Below are 15,641 nucleotides of genomic sequence, written 5' to 3'. Positions count from 1 at the left end.
TGTTTTTGCGTACGTTACTTTACATGATGTACTGAGAGTAGCAGAATTTAATCAGAGGATCAGTACCGACTAGAATTTGGAATAACAAATCGGTCGAAGGGAGTGATTAACATGAAAAAATCAATTTTCAATTCCGTTCGATTTGAATTCACCGCGATTGCGTAACGGTGATCGTTAGTTCGAACGACGCGGTCAAACGGGCAGATGGCAGCACCTGCTGGCTGTGATTCCACCATAGGCAGCCGAGATGGTATTTTGGTCTGCGCTAGCGCAGAATGCGGTAGTCGCGGAAGCGATGACTGTCAACGCGGAAATCGGCAACCTTATATTCGCCATATTGTTTGCACGCACGTTGCGCTAGCGAAATCCGGTCGGAGTGGTGTTTCGCAAGTGTGATACGCGCGCGTGGTGGTGAACCACACGGAACGAAAGAGAGAACGAAACGAAGTGTCGAAAGCAAGGTAATTTAACCGGAGTTTAATTCGTCTTTCTGAGGATTAATGGGACCGTGTATCGACGCGCGCGCTGTGTGTCTAATGGTAGAGGAGGATCACAGCAGTTTTCGGTTTGTTATACGGCGGCCTCAACGAGATCGACGTAAACGTGTGTTGTAAATCGATCTGTGTCCCTCGAGGTTCTCGCGAGGCGTCGCGCGACTATCTCCTCACCTCAGGCACATCGAAAGTCCCCGAGTATTGGTCGTGTGTAGTGACGTCACATCGACGACGGGTTCCGGGGGATGGCCCGTGCCTCTCCTCCCTTTTTTCGTCCTCGTAACGATCATCAGAAATTTCTTGTGTATACGACAAAACATGATCTCGCGGATCAGCCCGTAAACGCTTCGTGAAATCGTCGTTCTGTGCTAGTAAAAGCTTCACCTGATGAGACGGTCTGTCCAGTGAAAACCAAGTTGCTTCCTCTTTCGGAGGCATCATCAGGCCGTGAGTACATTCCATTTTTTCCTTCAACGGTTCGTCCGTGAATGGTTCTCGAGCCCATACGCAAACGTGAATCGCGTATCTCCCTCGGATTCCTGCGGGAAACAACTTCTGAAACGTTAGAAGAGAAATGCCAAAGCCCCTGTCTCTTTTTCGTTCTTTTCCCCGTTAACATCTATCCGCTTTCTCTCTCTTCCTCGTTTCTCTCCCTCCATACTCACACACACTGTTTCCGTCTTTTTCTCTCACTCTTTCTCGTGGGGCCTCGTGAGCACACGGGGTTAGGTTACGAATCGGGACAGCCTGATAAAAATATTCAACGTATCGAGAAACGCGAGTCGCGAATTTAATTTAATGTCAGAACTGTTGCTCGTTCGTCGTTGATCGAACTTTCTAGCTGGATGTAAAATTCCGAAAGAAATAAACAATAATAAAACCAGGTGTGTCCAGTCATTCGTGTAAACTTCAGGTAGTTTTCGTAGTGTGTGTTTAACGATAAAAAATCATGTGGTTCGCGACACCGATAATCCTAGTGCTAGTGACATCTTTCAATCGACCCTGTAACCCCGTAGCTTTCTATTCTGGCGGTTCCCATAAAACGTTTTTTTTTTACCGTAAAGGGTAACATAGCATTTCATAATCGTATCTTCGCGTTCGAACGGTTTGGTTTGTGTAGTTCCCTTATCAACGAAATTAACGTACACGCGTGTTGTAGGACGAAAAAACAAGGTAGAAAGTACCGTGATAATGGGAAATACTTCAGTCACGTGACCACGATACGTTCGTGTCAGTGCAAAAGGTGTACATACTATTCGATTCGAATAAACGATCGGAAATTGCCGTTATCGAAACAGTTCCTGCAGGAAGTGGTACAATTCGTATACGTGAGTATTCGATGATCTACCAACGATAAAAATCAAGATATTCCGACAAATATTTTCTACGAATGACATTTTTGAATCATCAATCAAGGAATATTCGAACGACCTTCGTCGTTTTGTCGCAGGTAGCTTTTAAATAGGAAATTGATTCACGTAGTAATCGTCATTTAAATCTTTGTATTGATTTCCTTAACAGTCATTTGGAGCATCTGTTGCCTTTTTTTATGCAACCGTAAGATGTGTCCATGCGTTGTCACAGTAATAAACAAACGTTGTCCCGACGATCACACGCGACTCTACATGGCAGTTCGTTTCTTGCTCCTTGATTTTGAAAAAAAAAAAAAAAAAAAAAAAAAAAAAAAACGTAAATCCCGAATATTTCTTTGTCTCGCGCGCGGTCGGCCGTATCGAATTTCTATGTTCCATATGTTCTCCCCCGCTTGTTTCCCTCCAGTGAAGAAGTGTCGCCTTCAAAATTAGACAGCATCGAGCGTCTTTATATTACGTAATACGATACAGTACACACACGAGGTCGCGAAAGTGACTTGCAGCAACTCGCTATGTACAGCTGAATTCGAATCGATTTTATTAATCGCCTTACGTAGTATCGTATAGTCGCTTGCACGCGAGGGTGGGATCAGTTTTTGCCGCCAACAGGGGACCGTCGTGTGCACGTGTCTATGTATTAATGATGGCGATGCATTTGAATTGTATCGATATTTGATATCGATTGATACACACACACACACACACACACACACACACACACACACACACACATATATATATATCAATAATAAAATATCGATATCCGAAATATCGATATTTGAATGGAAAACTATCGACATCGGAAATATCAAAATTTTGAATTGAAAAGTATCGATACTCGAAATACCCATAGTGTATTGCCCATCACTAGTATGTATGCACCTGTTCACTTGTTTCTTTTCCAGACCTACTTTAAATATAAACAGCGCGTTTACTCTTCTTAATATGCCTCGAATGTGTCTCAAGCCACGTTTCTACTAGAACTGCTACGGAAAATTGTTTTCGTAAGACCGTGTAGCTTCTCAGCCAATTTAATTGATCGTTCCCGGTAACACTTTCGTTGTTTCTCTTTCGTTTTTTCCACGGAACGAGTTCCGTGTGGGTGTCAGTGACTCGGCAATAAACGGAGTCCCACTTTTTTCGAGCCCATGGAAATGAAAAATACAAAAGAGCGCGTGAGTCATTACCGTTCGGTTTCATTTGAATTGCTGAGAAAGGCTGGAAGCTGCAAAAGAGGCAATAACACGTTTCGGTCTCTGTCTCTCGTTCTCGTTGCGTAAACACATAATCAGGTCTCGTGGAATCCACGTGTTGTACTGATCCCCCGTGATGTAATCGACGCGATCCATCGATCACTCTCCAACGCTCCTTGTCGCGCTGAGACAGGCAAATTCTCCTTTTAAAGATACGAACTTCTATTTTTTAGCAATAATTTTCCAAGGAAGTTATTGCTCAGGTTCCATTCCAAATACTTGTTATATCTGTAGAAGATAATACAGGGTGAATCACGCGAACGTGATCGAGCTTAGATTATTCTACTGCCAGGTGTTCGATCGAAATATTTTTTGCGCTCTTAATCATCAGTACAGACATCACAAATAGAACTAAGCAGTCCTTTCTTAACGGTATATGCGAGTGTATTGTAGCCGATCGATGCTATTGTGAACATCGTTTTAATTAAGGTAAATAGTACTTTCGTAATGTTTCTTTGGTTTGCTAAGAGTAGAATAATTTAAGAATCTAAGCTGGTCACGTTTAGTGGTCCACCCTCTATACGTCCAGAGTAAATAGATCCGAGTTTTGCAGACTTTTCGATAATCCAAATGATCGAAATGATCGAACGACATCGAGTGATCTAGGTTTCCCGTCGTGGAATTGGTTGCATAATTTCAATTGTTCTCTTTACGTTATTACGTAACTCCACGTTATTGACTTGGGCCGCGAAACGTAAGAGATGACCCGCGCGCGCGCGTCCCCCGTCTTGCCGTGTAATTAGTTACAAAAGCCAGTCCCAACCGTTAACTCTTAACCGTGTTCGTTTTACCTTGAAGTAGAAATTACTTTCCCCCGTTTGTTCGAAAATAAAGAAAGAACGTTTAGCTAGAATTGGATCACCAGATGGAGTAAATCCTCGACGATTGTTCGACGGCTCCTGCGGCACTGAATATAAATATTTCTCTAATTGGCTTGAGAATTCCAAGCTCTATCACTGTGCTAAATCTCGTTAAAAAGTCAGCGTTATACCCGAGGACCTCTCCTTGTCAATGCTGAGAATCCTCCGAACACTCATCGAGGATTTACTGTCTATCTGGCCATCGGTTTCAATTGGACGAAATTATTTCCGGTATATGTACAGCAGGATAAGGGGGTTAAAAGTGCCCTTAGACCGATTTGGACTTAGATAAGATATATCATTCGATATCTTGTCGAGGAAAAATAGTTTGTGCCAAGTTTCAACCCTCTGTCTCCACCGAGGAGGGTTGTAACAGGGAAACTTCGGATTGTCGATTTTCCTGACGTGCAAAAATTGTGTAAAAAGTCTGATAGATAATATTCACCGGTGCATGCGTTAGAGATTTTTTTTAGATTTTTCGGTAGGGTGTGTCGTAGTTTTAAAAATCAAAAATCGATTTTTTCCGTGAAAAAGGAACCTATAACTTTTATATCTGTTCTTGGACAAAAAATAATCGAACGTGAAAGCGATCTTCAGGAATGGGAGCCATTTTTGACTTGTCACGGGATCTCAGCATCGAACATTTCTTGACGCCAGCTATTTGGCAAGCTTCGTCGATTTTCCTGTTAAATGTTGCGCCGGGCTGAATTGCGATTGCTTCGCGATGATAGTCCCTTTATAGAAAGAACACTCCGTTCTTCCGTGTTTGTCGACGACTCTACTCACCTGGCGCTAGATATCCACTTGTTTGGTCCTTTGGAACTCAAAGATTCTTCAGAACCACTTAGTATCATTTGTTCAGCTGGTGAAAATGTGGTTCGAGACGATTCCCGAAACTTCGGAATCGGTCATAGAAAATGAGGATTCACAATGGCGGTCAGGGTATCAGCAACCGTACTTATTCTCTCGCGGCTCCTCCCGACTGTACATTTTTCCCGGCCTCAAGGTTGGCCCGTTTCTTTTTTTAGCCCGACCCAGTAACCTTTGGCATTTCCTCGGTTTTATATATTCGCGTCTCGGGAAAGAGAGAAAGAGAGAATTAGACGCTTAATGTGGTTCGATAGGTGGCTGGAATATCGACGGTGTAGCTACTAGCGTTACAGGCCCAGAGGTCCTGATCACTTAAGAGTAACCATCGAAGTTCTTTTTAAAACAATTAATTATATCCAAAAGAATTGTTGTCATTCGAATAAGTCTATGTTTTATCTTTAATTTGTTACTAACCCTTGGAGTACGATGAATGAGTCCGTTTGGACTCGAGTGTTTAAAAGCCATATCTAACTCATGGATTTGTAAATATTTAAGCCAGAAGTTGTTCGCATTTGGTCGTGTAAAAATGCATGTGTTTTTTTAATGATCGCGTTCGAAAGTTTGTTTTAAAAAAAGGAGGCATAGGGTTTCAGAGGGATAGAGATAATATTGTCTCTACGAGCGTAAGAAATTTCTGGTCACCTGAAATCATATATCTGTATCGCAATCTGAGCCATCGAATTTTATGTATAAAGTTCGAAATAATTTATAACTATTTAGTAATTTGTTGGAAAAAAATTCCTAAAACTTATATGGTATCTATGTACTAAACCGATCAGGAATTGGGTTTTGATCAGGAACTGGGTCCGTGACGGTACACTGTCCCTTCTTCCGGCTGCGTATTGCTCCAGAACGCCAGAGAAAGAGAGAGAGTGACTGAATCGATATGTATCCGGTTGATCCTCTAACGCAATGCAGCACCAGCTGCTGGTCCAGAGCGACAAAGAGAGAGAGAGAGAGAAAGAGATGAACCCATTCCTTTTTGTCCACGAATTCGGGATTGAATCCTCCAGATTTTCATCGGGGGTAAAAATGGGGACAAGGTGAAGTAGCACGCTCGAGTAGCAAGGTCGTCCGAACCTAAAGCTGGAACAACCCGCGGTTGGTGCTTTACCCGCGTTGCTTTCTCCCTGTTTCACCCTCAACAGAGGGAAACAGAGTGAGACCGCCCAGAAAAACGAGAGAAGTTATCGATTTCAACCGGTTCGCTTGTCCGCCGTTCGTGTCCTCCGTACGAATAACGTAAACTGCTTGGAAATAATAAGGGCGCTTACGAAACCGGTGTATACGTGACTTGCGTTTATTATATCAGACAGATACGTATGTTTCTCGGCCGGTTGAATCCTCGTATGGTCTTACCTAACTGCGTTTAAGTGCCGTGGACGCTTTATTAGCCGCATTAACAACGAGGCACCACGAAGCAGTTGTCGCGTCTCAGGTCGAAACTCGTTTCGTTTGCGTCGATGGTTCGTTATGCAGTAAATCCTCGATTAATGCTCGAAACTCGGGACCCTCATTTGGAGCAGTTACCGTGGAGGGACAGGATTTCTACACGGGATGAATTGTAATTTTGGGTCGGGCCTCCAGTATAGAAACCTCTAGTAGTGGGGACGAAGCGGAAGCATTTAGCGTAGAGATCGAGCAGTTGTCGAGAATTTACTGTGTTCCACAAAGATGTATCGGTATTCGTGCATACTAACCCCACCCACCCTCAAGATACTCATAGTATATTATCTCCGTAATTGTGTTGGGATTCAGGAAAAGTCTCTCTCTCTCTGTAGGGAAGACAGAGAAAGTGGGAGAGAGAAAAATAGAGAGAGATATTGAGGGACTGGTGGTGGCCCAGGTGCAATGTCATATCACCGTGGGGGCCAGGCGGGCGCCGTAGCAGTCTCGTACAGCACCAGCCCAATGACACCGCATTCTCCTAGCAGGCGATGTTCCAGCGGTAGCAGTGGCACCAGCAGCACCGCGATCGGCGGCACCTCCACGTCCAAATTGAACAGCTACCGACCAACCGGTTCATTCTACACCACGTCGACCAGTTCAGGATATCGTTCGAGCTGCACGCCCGAGTACAGACGATCTTACTGTCCGTCAAGCAGGTGAGTCATTCAATCATCTGGACCGATTACCCGAGATTCTGATGGTTCGAGCAGATTCCAGGGATCGGCAGTCACCCGTTCATACACCTAGTTAGACCCCTCGGTTCGGTGCCACTTGATTCGATTCCAGCTGTTTTGCTTTCAAAATGGAACACCGACGGTGGATCTGTGCACTTTCTTGTTCGACGAAGCACGGTAACGTTGGTCACGGGGGAGTCGTATTACCATCATCGATAATCCACCGAGTGAACAATCCGTATGGTAATCTCATTTTTTCGGATATCCGATGATAATATGGCAAGAACTATGTGGAAACTTTGGGTTCCGGGTGCAAGTGACTCGGAGGAGTCGTTTGTCAGGCTGCCGATCCCAGGCGTCTCCGATAGTGTACCTATGCGATGATGCAATGTTTAAATAGCTCTCATACTCGATCGGCCCTACAGTTACTACTCGTTAACATCAACCAGTTCGAGCCTCCGCAGGAACTACGTGTCGGACTATGGACGGTCTCGCTGCTCACCCGCAAGGTGAGCGAGATGTAACCCCTTTGCTCGAGAGAGAAAGAAGGGGGTGTGATAAGACGCGCGTGGTGGTCGGCGGGACGCTACCAAATCACAACGCATCGATAAGTGTCGAAAACAGTTTGACGTCTCTCTCTTTTCAACTTCCCTCCGTCCGTTCGTGGTCACTTAACAACATAATCCCCTCAACGCTTCGCTAATTCTGTGGAAACGTCTGTGTGGCTGTCGCGTCTAGGAAGTTATCTTGTGTCGGTACAGTGGCCCCCCGAATAGCGTCGTTCGAGTATCGGTCGGTAAATCTTCAAGACGATACCGACCGTACAATTGGGCTGTGAGGATTCAACCCCCCTCCCCCAGCTTGTTACCAATTATTGTTGCTCCTCGAAAAGCGACTAGATACAAGTGGGCAGAAAGTCGACGGTGGCGTGTGTTATAAATAACTCGTCACGAGCAACAGGTAACTGGACCCGGCTGGGGCCAACACATGCAGAAACTTACACGCTGGTTATAACTCTTTAATCCAATTTTCGAGACCCTGTTTCTGTGTATACAGTTTCTTCAGACCCGACGGTTGTCAGAGCCCTGGTCTTAGGTCGAGGTCAACGGTGAGAACGGATTATGTGTACTAACCAGGTGTAAGGGACCTGGATCGACCACCTGAGAGAGCTAGTTACGCGGGATTCTTGTCCACGCGACCGACACGCGGAGGCCACACGTCTTTCTTCTCGTTGAAACGTGATCCCTCGAGACCTTGACCGCGGCGACGAGGAATTACTTTTTCCTGGAAATCCTCTACGCCCCTCCTGTTATAATGTCACTTAATCTACTCGTTATGTCGTTATATTCCCCTCGTCTCGTGGTAACCACACGAAAGTGTCTAGGGACGTTTCCAAATCCACACCCCACGCGAACGGTCTGATTTAGTAACCTCCGAACCTCGAAGTGGACGATCGTTTTGGCCGGCATGTAGAGGACAGCGACCGCGTATAAACAATTCTTAAGGTACGTTTTCAAAAGTCATGATTTTTGTTCTCGTGACACTGTGTACGATAATGTAAACGTGACATTTAATTTGACGATTATAAAAGTCGTAATATTTAGTGTCATGACCGTGGAAGTTACGATTTACCGTCACGTGAAAACGTACCTTTAAAGACGCTTCTTTTTGCTCGACAGTCGATAAGGCAGGTCCCAGCCTTAGGGTAATTCCTATTTGAGCACATCCTCTTGTGATGTCTTTTTCCGAACGGTGTCCCAGTCAACTGGGCACCAGAAGGTTCTTGGATTTTCTTTCAATCGAGTGTATTTAGCTCCTGTATCCTAAACGACGACTCAGGTCAGGGCCACACTCGAGAGACTTTTTTTAACGTGGCTAAATCGGAGGGAGTCGCACGGTGATATCTACTGGAATCGCGACGACTTCCTTTGGATATCACGTTCCCGTCGCGACATCTTGTCCCAGTCATTGATTCCTATATATAGTCACTTTGTTTCGATAGTAGGTGCCCTTGTTGATCCATAGGAAACATTCGTCCGTTTCGCATTAAAAAAAGGTCTTCTGGTTCAAAAGACTCCAGGGAGATATGCCTTACTTGCAAGTCTCGATAGCGATAATGTCGATATTGTATTCCCGATATATGTACATGTGTACCGATATTCTCTGGGCATCAATACGTATCGGTACCAAATATCGATACAATTCAAGCGTATCGCCATCGCTACCAGACATCGTTATTAACCATATAGTCAGACGAGAGGGGGGGGGGGTCTGCTTACTCATCCAGGTGCCATTATGAGTACATTTTGCGCGTGCGTGTGTTTACGAGCGGTTGCGTGTACGCTCGCAGCCATTGCATAACTTTGAAAAGAGAGGAGGGTAGCCCTTGGCCGGTGGCCCAGCCGAACGCGAACACGATGCTCGCAATATTCACATTGAACGAACGATTTGCAGGTCAGTTTCATCGTCATCGTACGGGAATACGGGCACAAGCGGCGGCGGCGGTGGCGGCGGTGGTTCGAATGTGACGACCAACGGAACAAGCAGCAGTAGATACGGTGGACTGTCGACGTCGTCGTCGTCGTCGAGCATCTCCATCACCGGTTCGTCGAGGGACAGGGGCCAGGACACGTCTTCCAGAAACAACGAATCGTCGCCCACGACAGCGGAGCTGATCAGCAGGTACTCGCCGTCCGGCTACGTGCCCAACATCCGGCAGACAAGCGGCACCAGCAACACGACAACAACAACAGCAGGATCCCATCATCATCATTGGAAACATCATTCGATCGGTTCGTCGTTGACCGAGCTGTACGGCGGTGACGAGCGCGAGGTAGCCGGGACCAGAGATCGTCCCGAGTCTTCTCTCTCCTCGTCCTCATCATCGTCGTCCGCCACCGCTGTTGGCGGTGCACTCTGGTCCAGATCAAAGAGGGGACCATTGTCCAGCAGCACGGTGCTCACCAGCGGGCATGCTCGCGCGGATACCGCCGCGGCGTCGCCTGGCGAGGTAACGATCGACGATCGCGGCACCGTCCGCGACCCAGACGAGAACGACGACGACGACGACGACGACGAGGACGATGACGATGACGGGAACGACGACGATAACAACACCGACGACGATCAGCAGAATAACAACATCGGAAACAACGAGGATGCCTGCGGATACGCCGTGAACAACAACGACGACGTGCACGACGATGACGACGATGACGACGATAGCAACAACCTGAACAACCGCCATCACCACCAACAACGTGGCGGTGCTCATCGTACCGACGAGGTCGTCGTCTCACCGAAGCGTAGTAGTAGTAGTAACCTCCTCACGCCCACTGTACCTGGTAATGCGTGTAACGCTGAACCGCTGATGATCAATAACAACGGTCAGGAGACGAGCCCAGGCCAGCTGGACGAGGACGTCGAGGTGAACAACGAGGTAATGCCCGGATTCGACGACACGATCGTGTTCCTTCAAGGTGGCCGTACCAGGGACGACCGTTCGGAGATTCTGGAGAACGGTGACGATCGGGAACGGAGCAACGCGTCGACCTCGTACGATAATATCGATCATACGAGATTCGGGGGCGGTGCCACGCCGCCTGTACTACAGAACGGCGTGGCTGGACGACCATCCGGTGGCGGTACATACGGGGACGACACACCGTCCGTACCGTCCACCTCGAGACGACCGGACGGCGGTCATTTCTCTGGGAGCAACGCGAGTGCCGCCAGTAATTTGAACTCGTCGACTGCTGCGCCGTCCGCCACAGCACACCAGAGTCTCTACCGCGGGGTAACCGATCAGTTTGTGAGTGTCTAGAACTACACATACATGATAGGAGCGAATCATTCTGTCGGAGAGCTCTTGCGACCTTCTATTCGCTGTAGGATACCCGTGTATGCACTAAATCACGGGACCAGATCTGTCGAACTTCAACGGGTGTGTCCCCCTTTCGACGATTCGTGTTATTGAGTATTTATCCCTTAACCTCTGTACTACCAATAGTGTTCGATAGTTTACGTATAGTCGATTGTTCTCGTAAAATTAAGCGTTTAATAAGGTCTCCTGTTCATGTAATCGCAAAGGCTGTACACACCACGGGGGTGCCAGTGTCGCTGTAAGGAGCCCTAACACACTTAAAAGCGGCCTGAATCTCAGGCTGCAAACGTATTTGGTCTCTGCCGCCTCCTATTCAATAGTAATTATTGTATTGGTAAAATTTAAACTGCGGGTCCATTCAGAATTGGTTTTACGAGGACACAGTATCGTACCTGTCGACTTCCATTATACTTGTACAGCTACGTAACTGTAATTTTCTGTTAGTCCAAGACCTTGGTCGTAGCGCAGGGGTTAAGCGATCGCGAAAATAACTGTGTTCCGAAACAGTTTTTTCTTCATCTCATCGTACGTATCTATCGTTTGCGTTAGCTCTTCGAGAGGCAGAGCCAAAAAAGTACTCTGCAACGGAACCGTTATGTACTCGACAGGTGTTATCGTTTCTGTAGGGAAGCCACAGGAGTAGGGAATGACACGACAGGTCTCTCTTCTTATGGCCTCTAGTGGTCGTCTGCCCGTTACGAAACTAGGCTCTTCTCCTCGAGCTGTCTTCTCGACTGTGGTCGCATCGACCACGGTCAGTAGGCTGGCTTTTATAAATAGACCGGAGCTCTCTATCCCTTACCGCGGAAGAGGAGGGAGAAGTGTGCACGGTGAACGGAATCTCTCATAACATAACGGTACCCCGTGACAACGCATGTGCGTTTTATCGTACACTCGTCCCGTGCACACGCAAATACCCCATAATCGCGCGCGCTTGGAACCGTGAACGTCGCCGTTCTGTGACTGTTTTCAGTCCAGTAGTGATCGCCAATAGTCACCTCTGTGTATATGTGTGACTCTCCTCCGATTGACCGTCAAGGAGATTGTGTGCCAGTTTTGCCTTACCTTGCCCCGTGGTAGTGGGGAGGGGATACAGCGAATGTTGCTGGGCTGGGGTCATCTTCGTCTCCGCGGCGACCAATCATGTCTGGTCTCTTCTGTTTATTCGAGTATCCCCGTGGGAGGAAGCTTCGGCGGATGTCCGCCTCGAAATTAGGCCGTTGACGCCATCTGAACCTGTCTCACGAAAGTTCTACATAGTGTGTGTATGCTGTGGGCATATATGTGTGTGTAAACTGGCTTACACCCAAATCGTAGGCTGGGGGTTGTGGTGTGTGTGGGTGTTGATCGCTGTGCTGTTCGTTTACGCATTTCTGCTTGGCGTCGCGACGCCTCTGACGCCGCGGGATCGTCCAGTACGTTCTACTGTCCGTTCGGTGAGGTTAATCGGTACGGTGGTAACCGCACGAGCTACTCTACAGCCTCCAGCCAGTTGCAGGAAGGTGAGTGCTCGAGGAGGGTATTTTTGCGAAACCGTGCGTTAAAAGGAATAGATATTCTGGTCCCGCGTGCAATGGCGCCCGAGTTGTATACCGCTTCTTTCTCGCGGTTGTTTGATGCGTTAGATATTTACACTGTCGTACCTTTTCTGAATATCTTGTGTTGGGCGTACTTTCTGTTCGGAACAATCCACACGCTGACGTTGAACGCAACACGAAATGTACGTACTGTGTGTGTATGTGTTTGCTGAAGTGTCTTTTGAACCCTGTCGTAACACAAGACTAACACTTTATAGCCAAACTGTAATCTAACTCGTATTCTGATGATAATCGTACCTGACGATGCCGTGGAATCTTTGACCAGCTCTAACGTTAATCCATTGTTTGCACTCTTTGTTATGAAGTCGGTTGGAATGTTGTTTGCTAGGAGTGACGCGTTTGTATCCCAGCTAGCTGGACCGCCTATTGCTAAAAACTCATAACTTGTCGTGCTTTTTTACGGAAGAAACGCGACAGTATGTGACGGTTTCCAGACCCCTTGTAGAAAGACGTAGATTACCAGTTGACACACCGACTGTGGTGGTTCTATTGATCGCCAGCTGACCAGTGAATTGCATTTTTCAGGACGGAAGCCCTACGAACAAAGCGACACGTAGCCGGCTGCAGACGCATCGCGGCGAACGATGCGGACTAAACGGGTTGCGGAATATTGGAAACACAGTGAGTACGCGCTCAGTGGTGGGCGATACATTATCGATGTATCGTGTATCGATACTCTGGGTCTCAATACGTATCGATACAAGTCATGATCATTACGTTCTCTGGTGCCCGGGAATGGGTCCGTAATATAGTCTTCCCGTTTTTGCAGTGTTTCATGAACAGTGTGATTCAATGCCTGAGCAACACGAGACCGTTACTCGAGTATCTGCTAAACGAGCAGTACCTGGCGGACATCAACGTCTCCACGTCCAGTATGAAGGGCGCACTGATCAAGGCGTTCAGCCAGGTGATACACGAATTGTGGGAGGCGGGCGGTGATCACGTGGTGAACACCACCGCTTTAAAGTCTCAGATACAAAGATTCGCGCCGCGATTCATGGGCTACAGTCAACAGGACGCGCAAGAGTTTCTCCGATACTTGCTCGAGGGACTGCACGAGGATGTGAACAGGGTGACGGTGAAGCCACAGCCGATACACACCGATATCCCTGATGTGTATACGTAAGGAACTTTTATTTAATGGCCGATTTACGGTTGTTTTGCTGTTCGGATAGCTAAAGTGGATCGATGCTGTCCAGCGCCCTTAGCGACCCTAACGTAATAATAGATCGCCACAAATAATCGGTTCGATAAATTCCCCATTTGTAAACACACAGAGACAGCCAGAAAGCTGTGGAGAGTTGGAAACGTTACCTCCGCAGCGAGGACAGTATGGTGGTGGATGTGTTCGTTGGTCAATTACGCTCGTCGTTGCACTGCACTGACTGCGACCATGTCTCGGTAACTCTGGACCCTTTCTGGGACTTGAGTCTGCCGATACCGGCCAGAAGCGGCACGGTCAAGCTCAGCCAATGCTTGGAACATTTCACCCGCGAAGAGGTTCTCGACGGTGACGAGAAACCGACCTGCTCCAAGTGTCAGATGAGGCGAAAGTGTACCAAAAGCTTCAGCATACAGAAGTTTCCGAAGATCCTAGTTATTCGTATCCTTTTTAAACCAACAAGATAACGCGAGGTATAATGGTATCGATGAAGTGTAGGAGTAGACCTGTCGCCTTACAGGACTTGGCGATCCACCTAAGCTGTAGTATCGACACCGAATCTGTAATATCAACACCTTAGAAAGCTTGTAATTATAATGATCTCTACGTTCCGAGAACGGTGAATCTACATTATACAAATGTCGCAAAAATATGTACATTGGATGTTGGGTCTACTCCTATACCTTGTCGGTAATATGGGAGAGTGTGGTAACACGAGATACGAAAGTACTTTTCCTTAATGAACCTCGTTTGTAGACTTAAAACGTTTCTCACCCATGGAACGATTCCGCGGCAAGCTAAACGTCACGGTGGACTTTCCATTGACAGGATTAGATCTCAGTGCCTTTGCCGCCCCAAGAGTTCCGGGCTGTACATACAATTTGTACGGTGTCGCCAACCATTCTGGCACCACGTACTCCGGTCATTATACCGCGTACTGCAAGCATCCGTACTCGGGCGAATGGCACGAGTACAACGACAGTCGAGTGTCCGTGGTCCCGGCGCGATCGGTGGTCACCAGCGAAGCCTACGTACTGTTTTACGAACAGCAGCCTCATAGCTCTCACTTGTAACCTCACGCCATGCCTAGAATTTAAAACGACCATCTTGCCTCTCGATACCTCAGTCCAGCATAGTGTAATAATGAAAATTATACTACTTTATCGTGTGGTATTGAAAAGCGACTAAACACTGAACGACGAACAGCCCCGGGGTTGTCGTCTTCAAGTCGAACAACACGGGGTAGAGTGTGTGTGTGTGTGTGTGTGTTTTGTGGTGTGTATGGTGAGACATTTGGCGATAATCATGTAATCATCCTCGAGCTGTTCCTTTGTTTTTCTTCGGATCTACACTCCCATGGTCGTACTTCTCGCTTTCTCTCTCTTCCTTCCTCTCTTCTCTCCTTTTTGGCTTTCGTTTAGAGACACACAACAGACGCTTTCGGGTACGTTCAGGAGAGATATATAGGGACGATACAGATAGACCTTCGATGGATAGAACGCATCGCGTAAGTCAAAAAACTTTTTTAACGTCGTACTCTTAAACCGAGATTCCTTGATCTTCGCATGTTCTTTCACTTCTTTTTTCTCTTATTTTATATATGTATATATATATATATATATATATATGTGTATACACATACATGGAATATACATTTGTCCAATCATGCGATTTAAAGAGAAGATTTGCCAGAATCGAGAAGTGTATGTATATGTATATATGTATATGTACTTTGGTATTTGAAGAAAAACGAAGAGTACTCATGACTTCGCCAAAGATCACGTATACGGAGTAATGCGCTTCGGATGTCTAGTTACTTTTGAATAGACGATAATAGTAATAACATGTATCCTCACTCTTCACCTGGCAATCTACAGCTATTTACTTTTGTAAAATATTTTGTTTAATAATATATCACAGTCAAGAGTTATTTATTTAATTTATGGAAAGAGAAAACTGATGAAATATTAATATATTCGACATCGACGAATATAATATATATACATAAAGAAATAAATAAATATA

General features: G+C 46.5%; 1 protein-coding gene across 7 annotated transcripts in view; it reads left to right on the top strand.

The window, feature by feature from the left end:
• Nucleotides 1-247: 247 nt before the first annotated feature.
• LOC107192719 (uncharacterized transmembrane protein DDB_G0289901-like) overlaps nucleotides 248-15,641 on the top strand; it is a 15,665-nt gene continuing 271 nt past the window's right edge. Inside the window, exons 1-8 of one of the 7 annotated variants that reach the window (XR_001516308.1) lie at nucleotides 248-461; nucleotides 6,632-6,955; nucleotides 7,399-7,482; nucleotides 9,428-10,784; nucleotides 12,980-13,075; nucleotides 13,224-13,576; nucleotides 13,732-14,057; nucleotides 14,373-15,123. Coding sequence is in view for 1 of the 7 variants with exons in the window: in XM_015582041.1 (XP_015437527.1) it covers nucleotides 6,702-6,955; nucleotides 7,399-7,482; nucleotides 9,428-10,784; nucleotides 12,980-13,075; nucleotides 13,224-13,576; nucleotides 13,732-14,057; nucleotides 14,373-14,689 (2,787 nt within the window). In the remaining 6 variants the exon portion in view is untranslated. Of the gene's footprint in view, nucleotides 462-721; nucleotides 942-6,608; nucleotides 6,956-7,398; nucleotides 7,483-9,427; nucleotides 10,785-12,979; nucleotides 13,076-13,223; nucleotides 13,577-13,731; nucleotides 14,058-14,372; nucleotides 15,531-15,641 lie in introns of those variants that run through there. The other 6 variants (XR_001516306.1, XR_001516310.1, XM_015582041.1 and 3 more) reach the window with 6 other exon arrangements.

Source organism: Dufourea novaeangliae, unplaced genomic scaffold, assembly GCF_001272555.1.
Source record: "Dufourea novaeangliae isolate 0120121106 unplaced genomic scaffold, ASM127255v1 scaffold392, whole genome shotgun sequence".
Lineage (NCBI taxonomy): Eukaryota > Metazoa > Arthropoda > Insecta > Hymenoptera > Halictidae > Dufourea > Dufourea novaeangliae.
The sequence above is the reverse complement of the archived record's forward strand: the minus strand, read 5'-3'. Positions and strand labels throughout refer to the sequence as shown.